We start from the raw sequence: 21,639 nt of genomic DNA, 5'->3' as shown, positions 1-21,639 counted from the left end.
TAGATCAGTTTAAATATTTAGGTATGTGGCTCGATCAAAAGGGTACATGGAAAATTCATGTGGAAAAAGTAGAATCTAAATGTAAGAAAATTATAAATTTAATGAGAGCAATAGCTGGACAAGAGTGGGGAGCTGATAAAAGATCGCTCATGTACATATATAGGGCTTTGATGAGGTCAACTATAGACTATGGGTGCTTTGTGTACAGAGCAGCAGCCAAAACTCATTTATTAAAAATAGATAGAGTCATTAATAAAGCACTGAGGATATGTGCTGGTGCAATGAGATCAACTCCAATTCAGGCATTACAGGTGGAGTTAGGAGAAGCCCCCTCAGACCTGAGAAGTGATAAACTCATGCTATCATATTGGAGTCGGTTACATGGTAGTGATAGTACAAACCCTGCCAAAAGTGTAATAAAAGATTGTTGGGAATATCATTCTTTTAAAGGTAATGGATTTGGTTGGGAAATAAAAGCAAGTAAAATAAAGGAATATAAGATTGAAAATATATGCATTACATCTCCTACTCCTATCAGTAGTGTTCCTATTTGGATGTTTCTGGCTACTGAGGTAGATTTGAGTTTGATGGACCTAAAAAGAAAATGGGGAGACAATGAGAAAAGAATATTGGTAAGTCAGTATATTAAAAATAAATATTACAATTAAATAGATATACAGACGGATCTAAAGACGAAGAGGATAGGGTAGGTATAGGAATAAGCATACCATCAATAAAAATAAATATTGGTAAAAGATAACCTGATCAGTTGTCAGTATATACAGCAGAAATTATGGCTATTATTATAGGACTTCAATGGGTGGAGGAAGTGAAACCAGATAGAGTAGTATGTTGTGTTGATTGCTAATCCGCCCTCTATAGTATCCAGAATATGAAATAGGATAGAGAAGATTTAATGTTAGAAATTCATCAAAGTTTGTTACATAAACTTCTTATAGAAGTGAGATTCTGTTGGGTACCTGCACATGTAGGAGTTAAAGGAAATGAAAAAGCAGATAAAATAGCTAAAATTTCTACTAAAATCTGAGAATTAATAGATGTACCTTTTGGTAAAGGCGAAATGAAGACATTGATCAAAAAAGAAATGACAATGAAATGGCAAGTCAGATGGGACAGGAATAAAAATGGGAGGAAATATTAAAATTTACAGAAATCTATAAATACACAAGGAGTAAATAGGAAAAATAGAAGAGAGGAGACAATTTTAACTAAAATGAGATTTGACCATACAGGGTTGAATAACACAATGTTTTTGTTAGGTAAAAGAGAAACTGATGAATGTGAGGAATGTGGAGTCACATGTTGAACACATATTGTTCCATTGCAAAAAATATAGAAGAATGAGGATAAGACTAAATCACCAGATAAGAGAGGTAGGAAGGACATGGAGTATTGAAGGATTACTTGGAACTACAGGAGAAGGAATCAAGAAAACACAGAAAGCTGTGCTACAATTTTTGAAAGATATAGAGATATATAATCAGATTTAGGTCATTACTTATTTATTTATTAATGTTTTTATTTTTATTTCATTTACTTGATATTAAATAGAGAAGTATAAACTCAAGCTACATACTCCGGTACAGTAGGTGGCGGTACACCTCTTTAAGATATGTTTGTAACACGCCATTAAACTAAAAGAAGAAGAAGAGATATATACACACACTGACAGACGGACCTGCAGACACAAACCAGCACGACTTCCACTGAGAGAGGACGAGGGGATACTGGGAGTACTTGTTATACTGGGATACTGGGAGTACTTGTTATACTGGGATACTGGGAATACAAACACTTCAAGCTGCTGCTAAATCCACAAACTGAACCAAAGTTTCAAAGTCTGAGTAACTCTCAGGGACGGGGAGTGGCTTCCTGTTTTTTTCTGCTCCGTCTTCAGTTTGACTCTGAGGTAAAATGGCGTCCAAGTTAGAGGAAGATCTGAGCTGTCCGATCTGTTGCAACATCTTTAAAGATCCAGTCACCCTCTCCTGCTTCCACAGCTTCTGTAAAGACTGTCTGCAGAGCTGCTGGACAGAGAAGGAGAAACAGGAGTGTCCACTCTGTAAGAAGAGACATTCAAAGGATTTACCTCTAAACTTTGCTTTAAAGAATCTGTGTGAGAGTTTCCAGCAGGAGAGAGATCAGAGAGCTTCAGAGGATCTCTGCAGTCTGCACTCTGAGAAACTCAAACTCTTCTGTCTGGACCATCAGGAGCCGGTGTGTCTCGTCTGCAGAGATTCACAGAAACACTCTGAGCACAGATTCAGACCCATCGATGAAGCTGCTCAAGAACTCAAGAAGAAACTTCAGGAAACTCTGGAGCCGGTAAAGAAGAAGTTAAATGTTTGTGAAGAAGTTAAAGTGAAGTTTGATCAAACAGCAGAACACATTCAGGTCCAGGCCCGACACACAGAGAGGCAGATTAAGGAGCAGTTTAAGAAGCTTCACCAGTTTCTAGAAGAGGAAGAGGAGGCCAGGCTGTGTGCACTGAGGGAGGAAGAGGAGCAGAAGAGTCAGAGGATGAAGGCTCTGAGCAGAGAGATAGCAGCTCTTTCACTCACAGTCAGAGACACAGAGGACGAGCTGAGAGCTGCAGACGTCTCATTCCTGAAAAACTACAAGGCTGCAGTGGAAAGAGTCCAGCAGCGCCCCCTGCTGGAGGATCCACAGCTGCCCTCAGGAGCTCTGATAGACCAGGCCAAACACCTGGGCAACCTGAGCTTCAACATCTGGACCAAGATGAAGGACATGGTCTCCTACAGTCCGATCATTCTGGACCCAAACACTGCTTACCCAGAACTCAGTCTGTCTGAAGATCTGACCTGTGTGAGAGGAGGAGAGAGTCAGCAGCTTCCTGATAATCCAGAGAGGTTTGATTGTTACTTTTCTGTCCTGGGCTCTGAGGGCTTTAACTCAGGGACTCACAGCTGGGACGTCCAGGTTGGAGAGAGTCCACGCTGGTTCCTTGGTGTGTTAGCAGAGTCTGTAAAGAGGAAGGGAAATATACGGTCTGTATCATGGAGAATAGGGTTTGATGAAGGTAAATACACAGCATCCTCCCCATCACATTCAGTCACTGATCTCTCTGTGAAGAAGAAGCCTCAGAGGATCAGAGTGAATCTGGACTGTAACAGAGGAAAGCTGTCGTTCTCTGATCCTGATACTAACACACACATACACACCTTCACACACACTTTCACTGACAGGATGTTTCCTTACATTAACACGAGGAGAATAGTCCCACTGAAGATTTTACCAGAGAAGATCTCTGTGACTGTGGAACACTAACACATGATGTTCTGAATCTTCATCTCTGATTCTTTCAGTGTTGAGTAATTTGGACAGCAGGTAAAATCTGGATCCTGATTGGTCGGTTTGTTGCAGTCTATTGAAAGTTAATCTGCTCCGTGTGTTAACTGGTTAAATGTCATCTGTTGCTTCAGCTGCTGTGAAGGCATCATCTGTAACTTGGTGTTTACGATTCTCCTCATATCCTCAAGCTGCATCAGAAGTTGTTGATCTGAATTAAAAAAAACAAGCTTTTATAAAATGTAAAACTTGCCATTATTGTGATTTTTACACAAAACATATCGAGGATGCATGAATATTTTGACAGTGTGTTTGTAACCCTGTAAAATCTTGATCCTGATTGGTCGGTTTGTTGCAGTCTATTGAAAGTTAATCTGCTCAGTGTGTTAAATGGTTGACTGTCATCTGTTGCTTCAGCTGCTGTAAACGTCTAAGTTCAGACTTTTTCACTTGAACTCTAAGGAGTCCCTGAAGGCATCATCTGTATCTTGGTGTTTACGATTCTCCTCATATCCTCAAGCTGCATCAGAAGTTGTTGATCTGAATTAAAAAAAACAAGCTTTTATAAAATGTCAAACTTGTGATTGTAATTTGTGTGTTTGTAACCCGTGTGTATGTTGCGTCTGTGTTGTGTTCTGGTTGGGAATGACGGAGCAGGAGACAGTACGTGGGTTCCGGTTCTTCTTTACATCCAGCCTCTGTATTAACATAGAAATACAGAAATCCATGAGAAACACACAGTTGTGAGTCTGCAACAAGCGTCTCCCCTATGACCATGCTGTAAACAGCTTTTTATTCCTTATTCACATTCATGCTAAATGATGTAACTAAATAAGATATTACTTCATTGATCCCCAAGGGGGAAATTCGGGCGTTGCAGTAGCAATACAGAAATCAAAAAGTCAATAACCAACATAAGTACAATTCACTGCCTCTAAACATGCATCTCACTTTAAGTCATCACTGGTCACTTTAACCTGCTTTTCACTGCACATCATCTCTTCATTGTCCTGTTGAGTTCACCCCATTACATATAGTCTTCTGTAGATATCTTCTACTACTATTTTGTGACTTATGTAACCAGTTCGACAGTTATTAAGTATAATATAATATAGTGCAATACATACCATATTCAGTTATATACTGCCATGCAATTTATAGAATATAAACATAATAGTATGATAACAGTATATCAATATATTCTACAGTGCAATGTATAGAGTATGAGTATAAAACTACAATATAAAAAAATATGTAAAACATAGTATGATAACAGTGTAATAATATTACATACTACAGTGCAATGTATAGATTATAGATTAAAATATAAAATCCACATCAGTTCAATATTAACACAATTAGTCAAAGAACTAAATTATCCAAAATAAGTAACAATAAATAAATACAACATAGGGAAATTAACCTAAAATAAATTATGCAAATAGACAGGAAATTAATAACAATTTACACTATCTTTTTCACAGAGGAACATCTGCATTAATATGCAGCACATAAATTCACATGAGCAGCTTAAATAGTTGCATGTAAAACAAATGCCCAACATTAAGCTACTGTTTTGTTTTTTTAAAGTCAATAATCAACACTTTAGATGTATTAATAAGACAAATAAACACATGTCCATACCTGTATCAAAGCAGAGAAATACAGAAGCCCACGAGCTGTCTGTCTGTGTGGAGAGTCCTCAGAATCTCCGCGGATCAAAGGCAAACGCGTCATCAACGAGATACTACGGGGTTTCCCTGAAGTCCGTGGACGGCGCTAGCTTATCACAAATACATTAATTAGCCGTTATTAATTCAGATTAAACTAATAAATAACTTGAAATGTCGGACTCGAAACTCGGCGGAACTGATGCAGGAGAGGTGAAATATTACCAGGAAGAGAACACCACACTTTGTTTGGATCTAAATCACACAAAAAATACTTTAATACACGTTTAACGGCGGAGCGTCACTCAGTTATAACTTACCTCTGACCGTGCTGGAGGCTGCTGTGGCCGGAGCGCGCACCGTGCACGCGCATAACGCACGAACGTACCTCCGTACACACACACACACACACACACACACATCAGACTGTTACTACTGTTCCCAAATGCAATAAACGACCTTTTAATATAAGATCTGCTGCCACAACTGAACAGTTAAAGACATTTTATTTTCTTTGGCCTTTCTCTGGTTGAGTGTTATTATCAGCAGTGTCCACCATCTTTTACTATTGTTTAGCATTTTAACTTGTTTTTGAAATTGATTTTACATTCTTTGTGATGTTTGGATGAAATGTATTTAACTGAACTTCATATACAGCACTTAGGTTGTTATAAATGTGCTTTATAAATTGTAAATAAAAAAGTTGGCTTAACTTGTCAGAATATGGAGGACATGTGCTACACATCAACGAGACCTGCTTCATTGATATGAATCGCATTTTTAAACTACAAATTAGACAGTAGGACTTATTGAGACATTCTTTATTGTAAAATGAAGGTAGATAGATAGATAGATAGATAGATAGATAGATAGATAGATAGATAGATAGATAGATAGATAGATAGATAGATAGATAGATAGATACTTTATTGATCCCGAGGGAAATTCAGGGCATCCAGTAGCAGTATACAGACAGGCAAGACACAAGACATTAGTTACAATACACACCCGCTGTCCCCCCTCCCCTCTGTATACAATAATTCCCCAAACAAGATTTAGCAGCCCCTATGTGACTAAGAGTAAACATAATTATATGTTAAACCTGTGCAGTTAGCATTAGCAATTAGACTTAAAACTTATATAGCATAATGTACATAACCTGTGAGGAGAGAAAAACATGTGTTGGTTAAAAGAGACCTGTAAACAGTTAAAGAGCCTTAGAAACAAAGAGCTGACCTTCTAGAAACTAGTTACATGTGCATGTACAGAGGTGTTTGAGGTAGTGCCAGAGGTGTGAGTACAGTCGTTAAACAGTCAATGCAGGGATGTAAATTGGCTCAGCAACATAAAGGAGCAGTGATTTGCATTAAGTGTCCAAGACAATATGGTGAAACCAGGAGTGATTAGGGTGATTATCATTAAAGTACCCAACTATTGAGGAGCAGATTAGCATTAAGTGTCAAAGACAATAGAGTGAAACTTGACCTTATTAGGGTGATCATGTCAACCATTACAGATGTAGCTAAACACAACAGTAGGATGAAACCAGACATGATTAGGGTGATTATCTTTAAAGTGACCAGTGCTCAGTAAGGTGACTATCAATATGCATTACAGTGTCCAACTGGGGGCTGACTCTGAGGTCAGCAGTGCAGATGAGGAATGAGAAAAAAGTGAAAAGAAAAAAAGAGTTCAGGGTTCACCGTGTGCTTCTTCCCTGCCGTGACAGTGAAGTGTTATACAATCTGATGGCCAGGGTTTACAGAACTGACACTCATTAATTTCCCGTGACCTACATACATGATTTAAAATTATTCTTAATCTCCGGTGAGGCTGCTGACGTTTGAAGTTCACCTTCCAGGCGTTCTTCTATCTTCAGGCTGACGTCACTAATTGTCCGCACGTCTCTTTGAATCCTTTTCTCCATGTTTTTGGTTGTTTTGTTTTCACATCCAGACTGAAGACCTGACTGAGCTCTTTGAGCAGTCAGAGCTCCACACAGCGATGAAGAGGAAGTAAGAACAACATGCGTGACTTAGAGATTCAACTTCAAACTGTAGAAAGAGAAATGAAACTGTTTTTCTGTGTTCCTGCTCTGAAGAAGCTCCGCCCCCTCACCTGTGACAAACCAGGAAACAGGCTGCTATTCTGCCTCACTCTGCAGACACACACACTGACAGACGGACTTCAACCTTCAGACACAAACCAGCACGACTTCCACTGAGAGAGGACAGGAGGACGAGGGGATACTGGGAGTACTTGTTATACTGGGATACTGGGAGTACTTGTTACACTGGGATACTGGGAGTACTTGTTATGCTGGGATACTGGGAGTACTTGTTATACTGGGAGTACGAACACTTCAAGCTGCTGCTGAATCCACAAACTGAACCAGAGTTTCAAAGTCAGAGTAACTCAGGGACGGGGAGTGGCTTCCTGTTTTTTTCTGCTCCGTCTTCAGTTTGACTCTGAGGTAAAATGGCGTCCAAGTTAGAGGAAGATCTGAGCTGTCCGATCTGCCTCGACATCTTTAAAGATCCAGTGATCTTGGCCAGCCTACATCACCGAGCTGCTGAGGCCTTATAACACCAGCAGGTCCCTGAGGTCCTCTGATCAGGGTCTGCTGGTTGTTCCTCACACCAAGTTAAAAACCTAAGGAGACTTTGCATTTGAGGTTGTGGCTCCTAAATCCTGGAACGGTTGTCCCCCAGAACTGAGAGCCCGGACCTCTGTGGACATTTTTAAAAAGCAGCCGAAGACCTATCTGTTCAGACGTGCCTTTGTCTAATCTGTCTGTATTTTTATTGTGTTTTGTTTGAACTGAATTTTATTCTTCTTATTATTATTCTTCTGATTGTGAAGCACTTTGTGACATTTTCTGCTCTTGAAAGCTGCTTTATAAATAAACTTTTACTTACTTACTTTGCAGATTGTATTTGTGTTCTGGTCATGATTCTTTGAGCAGTCAGAGCTCCACACAGCGATGGAGAACTAATAACAACAAGCGTGACTTAGAGATTCAACTTCAAACTACAGGAAGAGAAATGAAATTGTTGTCTGTGTTCCTGCTCTGAAGAAGCTCCGCCCCCTCAACTGTCTAACCTGAAACCTACCAGGAAACAGGCTGTTATTCTGCCTCACTCTGCAGAGACACACACTGACAGACGGACTTCAACCTGCAGACACAAACCAGCACGACTTCCACTGAGAGAGGACAGGAGGACGAGGGGATACTGGGAGAACTTGTTATACTGGGATACTGGGAATACAAACACTTCAAGCTGCTGCTAAATCCACAAACTGAACCAGAGTTTCAAAGTCTGAGTAACTCTCAGGGACGGGGAGCGGCTTCCTGTTTGTCTGCTCCGTCTTCAGTTTGACTCTGAGGTAAAATGGCGTCCAAGTTAGAGGAAGATCTGAGCTGTCCGATCTGTTGCAACATCTTTAAAGATCCAGTGATCTTGTCCTGCTGCCACAGCTTCTGTAAAGACTGTCTGCAGAGCTGCTGGAAGGAGAAGGAGAAACAGGAGTGTCCACTCTGTAAGAGGAGAAACTCAAAGGAATTATTACCTCTAAACTTTGCTTTAAAGAATCGGTGTGAGAGTTTCCTGCAGGAGAGAGATCAGAGAGCTTCAGAGGATCTCTGCAGTCTGCACTCTGAGAAACTCAAACTCTTCTGTCTGGACCATCAGGAGCCGGTGTGTCACATCTGCAGAGATTCACAGAAACACTCTGAGCACAGATTCAGACCCATCGATGAAGCTGCTCAAGAACTCAAGAAGAAACTTCAGGAAACTCTGAAGCCGGTAAAGAAGAAGTTAAATGTTTGTAAAAGAGTTAAAGTGAAGTCTGATCAAACAGCAGGACACATTCAGGTCCAGGCCCGACACACAGAGAGGCAGATTAAGGAGCAGTTTAAGAAGCTTCACCAGTTTCTAGAAGAGGAAGAGGAGGCCAGGCTGTGTGCACTGAGGGAGGAAGAGGAGCAGAAGAGTCAGAGGATGGAGGAGGAGATGAAGGCTCTGAGCAGAGAGATAGCAGCTCTTTCACTCACAGTCAGAGACACAGAGGACGAGCTGAGAGCTGCAGACGTCTCATTCCTGAAAAACTACAAGGCTGCAGTGGAAAGAGTCCAGCAGCGCCCCCTGCTGGAGGAGCCACAGCTGCCCTCAGGAGCTCTGATAGACCAGGCCAAACACCTGGGCAACCTGAGCTTCAACATCTGGGCCAAGATGAAGGACATGGTCTCCTACAGTCTGATCATTCTGGACCCAAACACTGCTCACCCAGAACTCATCCTGTCTGAAGATCTGACCTGTGTGAGAGGAGGAGAGAGACAGGAGCTTCCTGATAATCCAGAGAGGTTTCAATATTACTACTCTGCCGTGGGCTCTGAGGGCTTTAACTCAGGGACTCACAGCTGGGACGTCCAGGTTGGAGACAGTACACGCTGGGGACTGGGAGTGATAGCAGAATCCGACAACAGGAAGGGACCCATGCAGTCTGGATTATGGAGAATACGGCTGTTTAATGGTGAATACAGAGCAGCCTCCCCATCACATCCAGGTACTCTTCTCTCATTGAAAAAGAAGCCTCAGAGGATCAGAGTGAATCTGGACTGTAACAGAGGAAAGCTGTCGTTCTCTGATCCTGATACTAACACACACATACACACCTTCACACACACTTTCACTGACAGGATGCTTCCTTACATTGGAACTGGGGATGAACTGAAGATTTTACCAGAGAAGATCTCTGTGACTGTGGAATATTAACACATGATGTTCTGAATCTTCATCTCTGATTCTTTTGTGTGACTGTGTCATCATGGTGACAAATTGTTGTTTTTTTTGTTGTTGAATTGTTCATATAACTTTTTTAAAAAAGAAATTGGGAGGGGGGGCATTTTTTTGGGGCATTTCACCTTGATTATAGAGAAGGACACAGTAGATATAATCAGAAGTCAGGGATGGACATGCAGGCAAGGAGCCATAGACCGGACGTGAACCCGGGCCGCCCACGTGATGACTACAGCCTCGATGCATGGGGACGCACTGCCACTGCACCACCACAACCCCAAATTAACATTTTATACTTTTAGTCACTGTTGTTAGTTCACTGCTCTTTGTGCCTTTGAAATGCCCCTCGGGTACAATTAAATTTTTTTTTGATTTGAATTGAATAACTTTGAGTATTTGGACAGCAGGTAAAATCTGGATCCTGATTGGTCGGTTTGTTGGAGTCTGTCTAAAGTGAATCTGCTCAGTGTGTTATCTGGTTAACTGTCGTCTGTTGCTTCAGCTGCTGTGAACGTTTGATTTCAGACTTTATCACTTGAACTCTGAGTTCAAGTGATGGTTTGTTTTCATGTTTGTCAGATATCAGACCTGAAGACTGTCTCTGTGGAAGCTTTTCTTCATGTTTCAATAAAGAGTCTGAATATGTTGTTGGAGTGAATCCTGTTTCACCTGTAATCTCTCATCAATACTTGATCTGACATGTGAAATAAAGTTTTTAAATCAAGTCGAACACAGTCGTCTCTGATTCGTCCGTCAGGTTGGACAGAAGAGTTTGATTCAGAGATCCAACAAGCTCTGGAGAACACGGGGTTAATTATGGAAAGTTAATGAGCTGATGAAGATCACGTCAGTTATTGAACACTTTAACTGTTTGAACAGATTTATTAGAGGATGAACAGCAGCTCACAGCTGATGATTCTCAGAGTGAACACTGAAAATATTGATTTTTATTCAACAATTGAAACTTTATTAATTTTTCGGAAATTATTCAAAATAAAAAAGTCTGTGTAAAGAGAAGTTAAAGCTGAACAAGACAGGGTTGGTCATTTTCTAAAACTAGCATGATTTTGAAAGTAGCATTCCCTCAGTGCTCCGTCTGCACCCGCCCCCTTCCCTCTGTGCTCCCTCTAAAGTCACGTCTCCTCACTTACATGCACGAGCCCGGTTCCTCCAGAAGGTGACCTCAGCTCATCTCTTCATTGTGTAGAAACGTTGTTTTATGTCTCATTCAGCAGTGAGTAAACTCTCAGTTTAATCTCTGTCATCGGTGACGAGCTTTGAGTGTGAGCTAGAGCACGCAAGAGGTAAAGAACGAGCAGGGAGACAGGGAGGCCTGTGATTGGTTCATCAGAGAGCAGGGAGACAGGGAGGCCTGTGATTGGTTCATCAGAGAGCAGGGAGACAGGGAGGCTGTGATTGGGTCTGACCTTCTAGAAACTAGTTACATGTGCATGTACAGAGGTGTTTGAGGTAGTGCCAGAGGTGTGAGTACAGTCATTAAACAGTCAATGCAGGGATGCAGACTGGGCCATTAAAGTGCTCAGCAACATAAAGGAGCAGTGATTAGCATTAAGTGTCCAAAACAATAAGGTGAAACCAGGAGTGATCAGGGTGATTATCATTAAAGTACCCAACTATTGAGGAGCAGATTAGCATTAAGTGTCAAAGACAATAGAGTGAAACTTGACCTAATTAGGGTGATCATGTCAACCATTACAGGTGTAGCATAACAATACAGAAGGATGAAACCAGACATGATTAGGGTGATTATCATTAAAGTGACCAGTGCTCAGTAAGGTGACTATCAATATGTATTAAAGTGTCCAACTGGAGGCTGACTCTGAGGTCAGCAGTGCAGATGAGGAATGAGAAAAAAGTGAAAAATGAGTCCAGGGTTCACCGTGTGCTTCTTCCCTGCCGTGACAGTGAAGTGTTGTACAATCTGATGGCCTATAGGGGGACAAAAGAGTTCTTGAGTCTGTCCGTGGAGCACGACTGTGACAGCAGTCTGTCACTGAACATGCTCCTCTGCCCGGTGAAGGTGCTGTGCAGAGGGTGGTGTGTGTTGTCCATGATGGAGAGCATTTTGTCCAGAGACCTCCTCTCTACCACTGTCACCAGTGAGTCCAGCTCTGTGCCCACCACAGAGCCGGCCCTCCTCACCAGTCTGTCCAGGCGTGCTGCGTCCCTCTTCTTTCAGCTTCCTCCCCAGCACACCACTGCGTAGAAGAGGACGCTGGACACCACAGACTGGTAGAACATCTGCAGCAGCTTTTTGCAGATGTTGAAGGACCCCAGCCTTCTCAGGAAGTAGAGACAACTCTGTCCCTTCCTGCAGGTAGTGTCCATGTTAGGCGACCAGTCCAGCTTGTCATCCAGTTGCAGCCCCAGATACCCGTAGGTCCTGACCACCTCCACGTCGACCCCCCCCGATGGAAACAGGTTCTAGATGTGGTTTGTTCCTTCGGAAGTCCACCACCATCTCCTTGGTCTTGGAGGTGTTTAGCTGCAGATGGTTGTCACTGCACCACGTCACAAAGTCCTCGATCAGGCTCCTGTACTCCTCCTCCTGTCCATCCCTGACACAAGCAACTATCGCAGTGTCGTCCGAGTATTTCTGCATGTGGCAGAGCTCAGAGTTATACTGGAAGTCAGAGGTGTACAGGGTGAACAGGACAGGGGAGAGCACGGTCCCCTGTGGTGCTCCGGTGCTGCTGACCACAGTGTCAGATGTGCAGTCCTTCAGTCTGACGTACTGTGGTCTATCTGTGAGGTAGTCCGTGATCCACCTCACCAGGTACGAGTCCACCCTCATCTCGGTCAGCTTGTCTCTCAGGAGGGGATGGATGGTGTCGAAGGCGCTTGAGAAATCAAAGAACATGATTCTCATCACGCTGCTCCCTTTGTCCAGATGAGAGTAAGTCCTGTGTAGAAGATAGAGGATGGCATCGTCCACGCCCACCTTTGCCTGGTATGCAAACTGCAGGGGATCCTGTGCGTGTTGGACCTGGGGTCTGAGGTGTTGGAGCAGCAGCCGCTCAAAGGTCTTCATAACGTGGGATGTCAGAGCGATTGGTCTGAAGTCGCCTGGCTCACTGGGGTTTTTCTTCTTGGGGACCGGGGTGAGGCACGAGGTCTTCCAGAGCACAGGAACCTTCCCAAGCCGCAGGCTCATGTTGAAGACGTGGCTCCCCCAGCTCAGCAGAGCAGGCCTTTAGCATCCTGGGACACACCTTGTCCGGGCCGGCTGCCTTCCTGGGACGGAGTCTCTTCAGCTCCTTTCTAACCTGGTCTCTGGTGATGGTGGGCGGGAGGGGGGATGGATTGTCACTGGAGGTTGTGTCTGTCCTGGTGGAGGTGTTGGGGGGAGTGGGAGGAGGGGGGGGTGTAGAGGGGTGCTGGGGGGACAGGCACTGGCTGCAGCGACGGGGCTGTCGAACCTGTTAAAAAAACAAGTTGAGCTGGTTTGCTCTCTCAGGGTCCCCGTCTTCTGCGTTGTTGTTTTTCTTCTTGCAGCCTGTGATGGTTTTCATGCCCTCCCAGACCTCCCTCATGTTGTTCTGTTGCAGCTTCTGTTCTACCTTCCTTCTGTACTCCTCCTTTGCCTCTCGGAGTCTGACCTTGAGTTCCCCCTGCACACGCTTCAGCTCTGCCTGGTCTCCCTCCTTGAATGCCCTTTTCTTCCTGTTAAGGATCTCCTTGACATCGCTGGTGATCCAGGGCTTGGAGACAGGGAGGCTGTGATTGGTTCATCAGAGAGCAGGGAGACAGGGAGGCTGTGATTGGTTCATCAGATTGGTACCTCGTGGCAGACATTGGATGCAGTTTTCACAGACTTACAAATTGATACAGATGATGGATTTACTTTGTTCCTTTTTCAGAGAACCTGAGTTATTAATTTCTGTCACGACCTAAAGACAACTTCAACCCAAATCTTAAAAAGTGGATCAGGAGGAAACTCTGACTTTAATGTGGACGAGAGGAGAGGGAGACTTCCTCGTTTATGTGACACATCACTCATTCACACAGGGTGTTCCTGTAGTAATTCTTTTATTATTCAAATGTTAAGTTTGGATTTCCAGGCACATGTGAACAAACAGGGTCATCGTTCAGGTCCTCACAAGGCTGCAAACATGACGTGAGAATAAAAGCACAGTGCAGACGGCTCCGCTGGCTGTGCAGCACGCACACCACCGTCTAAGACAAAAGGGTTACAATACAAATACCTGGTACATTATTATAACTTAAAATACTGTTCATACATCGTTTGTGTGTGTGGTTGCGTATGTGTGTGCTGCACATCCTGCAGAGCAGCTGTCTGGATGGAGGGAGGAGAATCTCAAATCAGTGAGCGTGTGGAGCTGAGTGAACATTGAGTTTCCAGTGGAGAATCAAAACTAAAAAAAACCTTAAAAAGCTCTGCTCATGTTTGTTTGTCTCCTGCTCGACTCGGATCGGATTCACAGGTCGTCTTCTCTTAAAGACCTGAATCTTAAAAACACCCTGCCTCAGTATCAACATGAGGCGACGGCAGACAACGAGGGACATTTAGTGAAATTAAACGTGGAAGCCGTCGTCAGGGATGTGATTAAATCTGCTCTTTATATAAAAGGCACAAAAACACTAAGTTATACTACTGCAGCAACATCATCTTCGGATTCATTCAGTGAAATGAGCCGCGTTAGGCAGCAGACCCCCCCCCCCTAAACATGTCCTGATTGGAAAAAAACAAGGGTCAAAAGAACTAGAAACATATTCAGTTAGGTTGAATTAACTCGTGAAAACCCACAGAGAATCGATAAAACAAACAAAATATTGGCATCGCTTTGAGGCAGCAACACTGAGCCGTGTATACAAGCAAGCATATTATAATAATAACATAGCACAGACGTTATCATAGATATTTATATATATTTCAGCTGGAGGTTTCAGTTGATTGATTGTGATCGAACTTAACGTACATGGCTGTTTCGCGTGGTGGAGTTTTGTCTTTCGTCAAAATCAGCCAGTCCTGAATCATTGAAGCATATATTTACACAAAGAACAAATTCCTCACTCTATGTCATAATAAAAAAACATTCACACAAAAATATAACATTTGAAATAATTATTAGCACCAGTGTATCAGATAAAATTCTCGCTACGCAAAATGTACAAAGTTGCATAGTGTTGGATTTAGCCCGGAAGAAAATGTTAATATGTGATTGGTAGAAAAACAACCCTCGGGTGAAAAAGCAGCACGATTAAAATGAAATGTTTGAGTGTCAGTTTCATGAAATGAACTTCGACCGCGGTGAGAAATATCAGACGCACCTACAGAGCTCCTGAAGTCCTGAAAGACTCTGAACCAGATGGAAGGGGGCAGAACAAGATCCTAACTGTTAGGTTCAAGATCACAACTTGTTACGACATCAAATCAACACGATACCTTCAGCACACGTTTACGTCTTACTCCGCAAGATCCACATCTTACTCTGAAGGTGCATATTTTGTGGAAACAAGATGCCAACATGTGCAAGATATGGCTCCTCATGACAACAAGTTCTCTATCTTGAGCACACAAGACGACGTCTGAAAAAACAACATAGTGAGTGCACAAGTTAACATCTTGTTCCCACAAGATCTAAACCTCTGAGCACAGCTGAATATCTTGCGTGAGACGTGAAATTAAGATTTCAACTTGTGCCATGAAATATGGAACATTTAGAACTATATTATTTTTCTCCGATCAGATCCAGATTCTATGTGCACAAGATGATACGGTCAAAAAGTCATATCCTTCCCAAAAGCTAGACTATTTGGTGCACAGTAGCCATTTTAATTTCACAAGATTTATATTCTATGTGCACTCATATCTTGCGCATTAGACAAAATATCTTCTACCTATGCAGAAAGACTCTGTGTTGAAATATAAGAATATAGTTTCTACATGATGCTAAAATATGGATCTTTGTGATGAGATATGGGTTTTTTTGCTAGCAAGTTGACGCATAATGTGTACAAAAAATATCTTGCGCGTTAGCGATGCAATCGTCGGGACACAAGTTGCCATAATTACCCCAAAACATCCATCTCACACGAGCATAATGTAACATCATGCTCGAACAAGAAACTGTCTTGGGAACCAAACTTTAGATCCCTGCCTTATAGAAACAAGATTGTAGGATCTTGGGAGCAAGATACTTAAGTTGGGTGAAACAAGATGATAGCTGGCATGTAAGGTTTTGTCTTCCATGCACAACTTTAACATTTTGTTTCCACACCAGTTAAACATCTTGAGTGTAACAGAGAGGATCTTCCAACCCTGAGCCAGACCTTCTGAAAACAGGATATGCATTTATCTGGCGCACACAAGATCTAAAAGCTTTTTTTTCCTGGACTTCAGCGGCTTCTCGGCTCCGACAGAGTGTGTTCAGTTTCATGGACGCTGCAGTGCTGTGTGACGTTGAATACTGCTGAAGAAAGGAGAGCTGAGGAGGTTCTCCTTAGCGCTTCGAGTCGCAGCATCGGGAGAAAAGAGTCCTTCACTGTGTGCTGTCTGGAAACATGGCTGTTTGAAGATAAAGGAGTGTTTGAACAGTGTGGAGCCGTACATTCAGCTGGCTGAAGACTGTCAAAGTCTGAAGTGTGTCCCAGGGCATGATGGGAAAAGGCTGGTCAGTCAGAGAACTAAAAGTGGAGACGTTCCCCGTGGCTTGAGGAGCTTTCCGTGTGGCTTCTGTGTCAGTGAAACCTCCTCGGTCGGAGCAGACGGTGCAGTCACGTCGGGTTTGTGGTTCTGGATTTTCTCCGAGATTCTTCCACCTCTCTGCATGGCGTCTCTGCGCCGTTTAGTTCATGCTATTGAAACCACGTTACTGCGTTTCAAACAAACAAAAAACTAAAGACGAAACAAAAACGGCGGCTTCTGCTTCGTCACAAACTTGAAATATTGGCTTCTGTCTTGTAAAGAAAAACAGACAATCTGAAACGAAAAGTTAAAAACTGTTTTGGTAAAAGGCGGCGTGTTTGCCAGAGTGTTAGACGTGATGGGGGGGAGGGAGTGTCGGAGGTGGATGAAGGAGGAGGAGGTGGGCGGGGTTAGGGCTTCTCCAGGGATGGCGTGTTGAAGCAGCCCTCAGGTAACGTTTTCTTGATGTCTTCCAGGTTAAGGATGTCGCTGCGGATCTCGCTGATCTGCAGGTCGTAGTTTTTGATCAGTTCCGCCTGGCTACTCGCCACGTCGTTCAGCTCTTTTAGCTTCCTGTCCAGCTCGCTTTTGGCCATCGTGTCCTTGGCGCTCTTCAAGGACAACTCGATCTGGGTTAGCTTGCTCAGGTCCACCTTATCGATGTTTCCTGGAGGAGACACAGAAGGACATTAAACCTGAACTGACGCCGATCAATCGGAAGCAGTCGTAGAAACGATCACGTGCTGCTCTGATTCTCGTCGACTTAACCATGAAGCCCAAAGCTCTGATTAAAGATGCTTCTGTTCCTGAACACTTTGGCGCCCTCTTTGGACAAAGCAGGCCTGTCTTACCCAGCTGATTCAGCAGGGAGGTGATGGTGCTCAGAACGGTCTTGACGGCGCCCTTGGCCTTGCGGGCGTTGTCCTCCGCCTCCTTTGCGTTGTCTGACGCCTGAGAGACAAAGCACAGGGTTGAGTCAACTCACAACACGACTGTTCATATTCCTTTAAAGCTCTTTCCTTCAAACTTAAACTTCTGACATCAGAGACGAGAGAAGCATCTGTTCAAATCAGAGTTCACTGAAAACAACTAAAAACAGAAGCTCAGAAAGAAGCAGATAAAACATGAATATACGTCTTTAATAGAAAACTAAAGGCTGATTATCATGTCCTGTATTTGTGAAGCAGTGACTTTATAAAGTCTCAACGTTTGTAAAAATGAAGCTCCTCGACTCGTACCATCCCCGCCATCATCATGTCCTGGTCGGCCTCGGCCTTCTTCTTGGCCAGCTCCCGCTCAGCGGCGCTCAGCTGATCCATCATGTCGTCCACCTCCCCCTCCAGCTTGTTCGTCTCCTGGAAGGCCTTCTCAGCGTCCGCTTTGGTCTTCGCCGAGCCCTAAAGAGGGAACAAAGTGAACAACAGTTTTCATCAGTGAGGACACCGGTCCCAGGCGGGGAACTTAAAGTCACACATTTAGGAGAACAAAGACGTACTTTTAAAAGGTTTACGTTATAAATTAACCCTTCACGTGGATTGAATCAGGATCGGATAAAAAGTTCTCTTTTGAAACGCCAACCAGAGCCGTTTGTACGTGTCGTACCTTCTGTACGTTGCTGGCGATCTTCTCCGCCTCCTCTGCCTTGTTCTTGGCGTCTAGGGCGTCGTTGGCCGCGTTGCCGAGCGCTGCCTCCGCCTCGCTGGTCTTCCTGACGGCAGCGATGATAGTGGCGTTGATCTCGGGGATCTTCTTCAGGGCGTCCTCAGCGGCGGTCTTGTTGTCATTAACACGCTTGTCGAAGTCTGCATGAAGTCACAAATGAGAGAGACAAAATGTGGACAGCTCTCTCTGATGATGTGACGCTGGACTGCAGTACTCATTTTAAACACTAGGTGTCAGAGTTACATGTGTATAAACTCCTCCACCAGGGGGCTGTCAATCAAAACATACCAAACAATGATGTTGATACTGATGGGGAATCATGGGAGTGAGTCCTCTCTTACTTTGAAAATCTAAAATTCTCCCCCTTAAAATCAAACGAAGCCTCTCCGACACTTTTCATCTCCAGAACAAAACTTTACTTTCCCACAGATCGAGTCCAGGAGTTTTAAACTCGCTGCTCATGAAAAGGAGTCAAACGTACCTCTGAGGTCGTCCAGGATGCTCTCCGCCTCTCTGAACGTCGACTGACCCTTCTTCGCCGCCTCCTCTGCCAGAGCTTTGGCGGCGTCGGCTCGGGCCAACAGCTGATCTGCGGTCTGCGTGACGAACAAACAAACCAGACATCATCAACAACAACAAAACACACGACCAGTTCAAACATCACCCGTACTTTTAGTGTGTAATCTCTGTGCTGATCGTTCTCGTGCGTTTGACCACGAGTCAGTGTCGTTGTGGTCGACTTACCTGCTGCTCACTTTTGCCTTTGTCCAGCAGTTTGCGCACTTCCTGCTCTTTGCCCTTCAGGTCGTCTCTCAGGTCGTTGTACTCCTTCTCCGTCTTGTCGATCAGCTTGTCGAGGTCCGACGCCTCCTTCTTGATCTTTTTGGCTTCATCCTAAAAAGCACACAGACTCGTTAGATCCTCGAGGACGCCAGCACGCCCGATGAAAACCCGGGGAGGTGTTTTGACGGAGACGTCACCTCCAGAGCCTTGGTGTCGAGCGCCGGGATGCTCGTCAGGTTGGCGAAGATCTTCAGGGCTTTGTCCCCGGCCTCCTCGGCCTCATCCTGAACCTTCTTGGCCTGTTTCTCCAGATTCTTGGCCAGCTCCTTCGCCTCGTTGTACCTGAACGCCACATTCACAGCACGCGTTACATCCAAACATTCGCCCTGAAGGACGTGAAGGTGAGGCGGCGCTCGGCCGTGACTCACTTCTTGTTGAGCTCTTCGATCTCCTCGCTCGTCTTGCCTTCTCCGTCCAGAGTCTTCAGCAGCAGGTTGTACGCTTTGGTCGACGTGTCGTTGGCGTCTTTGGCGATCTTCTCGATCTGGTCGGCGTCCATCTTGTGCCTGAGAGAAACACAAACGCATGACGTCAGAGAAGTCGACGTGTGTGTGTGTGTGTGTGTGTGTGTGTGTGTGTGTGTGTGTGTGTGCGCATCAGTCTTACTTGTCGGCCAGCGTGCGAGCCTCCTCAGCCAGCAGCGTCATGTTGTTTGGATCTCCGGTGGCGCTCGGTGGTTTGATGTCCTGCAGACGACAAAGACTCCGTTAGCGAGCTCTGAGCCGGGGCACGTCATGGATTCGGTTGCTATGACAACAGGGTAGCACTCACCACTTTACTGACGGCGTCCCTGGCCTTGTCCAGCTCCTGGCGCGCTCGGTTGATCAGGTCCTCGGCGTCTCGCACTCGGCCGCGCGCTCGGTCGGCCTGCGTGCCCGTGTCGTCCACGGTGTTGCGGATGTTCTGCAGCCGGTTCCACTGCGTGGTCAGAGTGTTGTTGATGTTGTTCAGACGGTCCAGCAGGCCTCGGTCCACGTCTGCAAGAGGGGGTCAAAGGTTAAAGACGGCTGTTCCTGCAGACGGCGTGCCGCAGGAGCTGAACGCTGTCGTTACCTTTGCTGGTCTGAGCCTCCTCCAGCAGCTCCATGATGGCTCGCTCCGCCTCCTTCATGCGATCCTCAAACGCCTTGTCGCTGACGGCGTCCTGACCCGAGCCCAGGTTATCGATCAGAGTCTGCAGGTCGTGCAGCTTCTGCCTCTGCTGGTTCACCTGCACACACAAACGCTCGATCACAATCACCCAAGGCTGCACTCGCTCCTCCACAGCTGCTCTACTTCCTGTCGGCCATGTTTGACCCGAGGCGTCCTCACCTTGTCTCTGACCAGACTGTAGCAGGAGGGGCACTGCTGGCAGCCCGGCGCCGAGCGGTTGTAGAAGTAGTTTTCCTCGCACATGTCACAGCGGGCGCCCACGAAGCCCGGGCGACACTCGCAGCGCCCGTCCTCCTTACACTGACCCGACTGGGAGCCCTCGGGGTCACAGTCGCAGGCTGCGGGGACACGCCAGCACACACACACACATGAGAAACAGTTTGACCTCAGAGTTTAGACGGCGTGCTCGCGTGTCATAGACGTGTGCGTCCTCACGTTTGCATCCGGACGCGCTGAAGCCGAAGAAGTTGACCTCGCAGCGTTCACACTGCAGCCCGGTGACGCCCGGCTGACACTCGCACTGCCCTGAGCTGATGTCACACTGCCCGTTGGTTGAGCCAATGGGATTACAGTTACACCTGAGGACGAGAGAGAGAGAGAGAGAGAGAGAGAGAGAGAGAGAGAGAGAGAGAGAGAGAGAGAGAGAGAGAGAGAGAGAGAGAGAGAGAGAGAGAGAGAGAGAGAGAGAGAGAGGAAGGTTAGCGTGCAGAATGAGCAGCAGGTGGTCGTCTCTTCGTGACGAGGGGAAAGCTGAGGCTCGCTGACCGTTCACAGCCGTTGCCGCTCTGCAGGTTGAAGAAGCCGGGCTGGCAGGCGCTGCAGTCTCGCTCGGCCACGTTGGGGAGGCACGGACACTGACCGGTGACCTGAGAACAAGCCGTCTGACGGCCGGCGGTGCCCGACGGAGAGCAGGAGCAGGCTGAGGAGGAGGAGGAGAAAGAGGAGGAGGAAGAGCTCACGGTCAGACGTTGAGGTTTCTCTCTGTGATGATAAAAACAAACAGGAAATGATGCGGGAGGCGGGCCTTACCTTTGCACTTGTCGGCAGGGTTGGGTGACACGGCGTTGCCGTAGTAACCCTCCTTGCAGCGGTCGCAGAAGAAGCCGTCGGTGTTGTAGATGCACTTCAGACACTCCCCGGTCTCGCGGTTGCAGTTCCCGACGGCGTTGGGGTCGATGTTGTCGCTGCACTTGCAGGCGCGGCACGCTCGGACGGGGCCCGACTGACCGAGGGGGTCGCCGAAGAAACCGTCATCGCAAAGCTCGCAGCGTTTACCTGCACACAGGTGGATCCATGATGATGTGAAGGTCAACACAAGGACAGAAGTGTGTGTGTGTGTGTGTGTGTGTGTGTGTGTACCTGTGGTTCCTGCGGGACAGTTGGTACACACCACCTCTTTGGTTTTAAAGACCACAGCGCACGTCGCTCCGGTTGGACATGGACACGGCTGACAGTCACCTGACGTCCCTCGAGTGGCGTCGCCATAGAAACCGTCTTTACAGCGCTCACAGCT

General features: G+C 45.5%; 2 protein-coding genes across 2 annotated transcripts in view; one reads left to right on the top strand and one right to left on the bottom strand.

Moving 5' to 3' along the window:
* Positions 1-1,156: 1,156 nt before the first annotated feature.
* LOC306826310 (uncharacterized protein) lies at positions 1,157-9,876 on the top strand. The gene is made up of 2 exons (XM_079347510.1): positions 1,157-3,304; positions 8,388-9,876. The coding sequence occupies exons 1-2, from the start codon at positions 1,936-1,938 to the stop codon at positions 9,773-9,775; spliced, it is 2,757 nt and encodes a 918-aa protein (XP_079203636.1). The 5' UTR covers positions 1,157-1,935; the 3' UTR covers positions 9,776-9,876.
* A 3,956-nt stretch (positions 9,877-13,832) lies between these two features.
* Positions 13,833-21,639, bottom strand: part of lamc1 (laminin, gamma 1) — a 15,170-nt gene continuing 7,363 nt past the window's right edge. Inside the window, exons 11-26 of the mRNA XM_079349026.1 lie at positions 21,486-21,639; positions 21,156-21,401; positions 20,892-21,045; positions 20,562-20,704; positions 20,286-20,464; positions 20,028-20,184; positions 19,746-19,951; positions 19,581-19,660; positions 19,343-19,480; positions 19,112-19,256; positions 18,876-19,025; positions 18,613-18,727; positions 18,072-18,271; positions 17,708-17,866; positions 17,321-17,420; positions 13,833-17,136 (exon numbers count right to left, since the gene is read on the bottom strand). The exon at positions 21,486-21,639 is cut by the window's right edge and continues 35 nt beyond it. Of these exons, the coding sequence (XP_079205152.1) occupies positions 16,880-17,136; positions 17,321-17,420; positions 17,708-17,866; positions 18,072-18,271; positions 18,613-18,727; positions 18,876-19,025; positions 19,112-19,256; positions 19,343-19,480; positions 19,581-19,660; positions 19,746-19,951; positions 20,028-20,184; positions 20,286-20,464; positions 20,562-20,704; positions 20,892-21,045; positions 21,156-21,401; positions 21,486-21,639 (2,583 nt within the window). The 3' untranslated portion in view covers positions 13,833-16,879. The remainder of the gene's footprint in view (positions 17,137-17,320; positions 17,421-17,707; positions 17,867-18,071; positions 18,272-18,612; positions 18,728-18,875; positions 19,026-19,111; positions 19,257-19,342; positions 19,481-19,580; positions 19,661-19,745; positions 19,952-20,027; positions 20,185-20,285; positions 20,465-20,561; positions 20,705-20,891; positions 21,046-21,155; positions 21,402-21,485) is intronic.

Source organism: Symphodus melops (assembly GCF_947650265.1).
Source record: "Symphodus melops genome assembly, chromosome: 7".
NCBI lineage: Eukaryota > Metazoa > Chordata > Actinopteri > Labriformes > Labridae > Symphodus > Symphodus melops.
This window is presented reverse-complemented; position numbering and strand designations above follow the sequence as displayed.

Coding starts and splice junctions, on each gene's coding strand:
- LOC306826310 (XM_079347510.1), top strand. CDS start 1,936: ATGGCGTCCAAGTTAGAGGAAGATCTGAGCTGTCCGATCTGTTGCAAC. Junction 3,305..8,387: donor GATCTCTGTGACTGTGGAAC/ACTAACACATGA, acceptor TTTGACTCTGAG/GTAAAATGGCGTCCAAGTTA.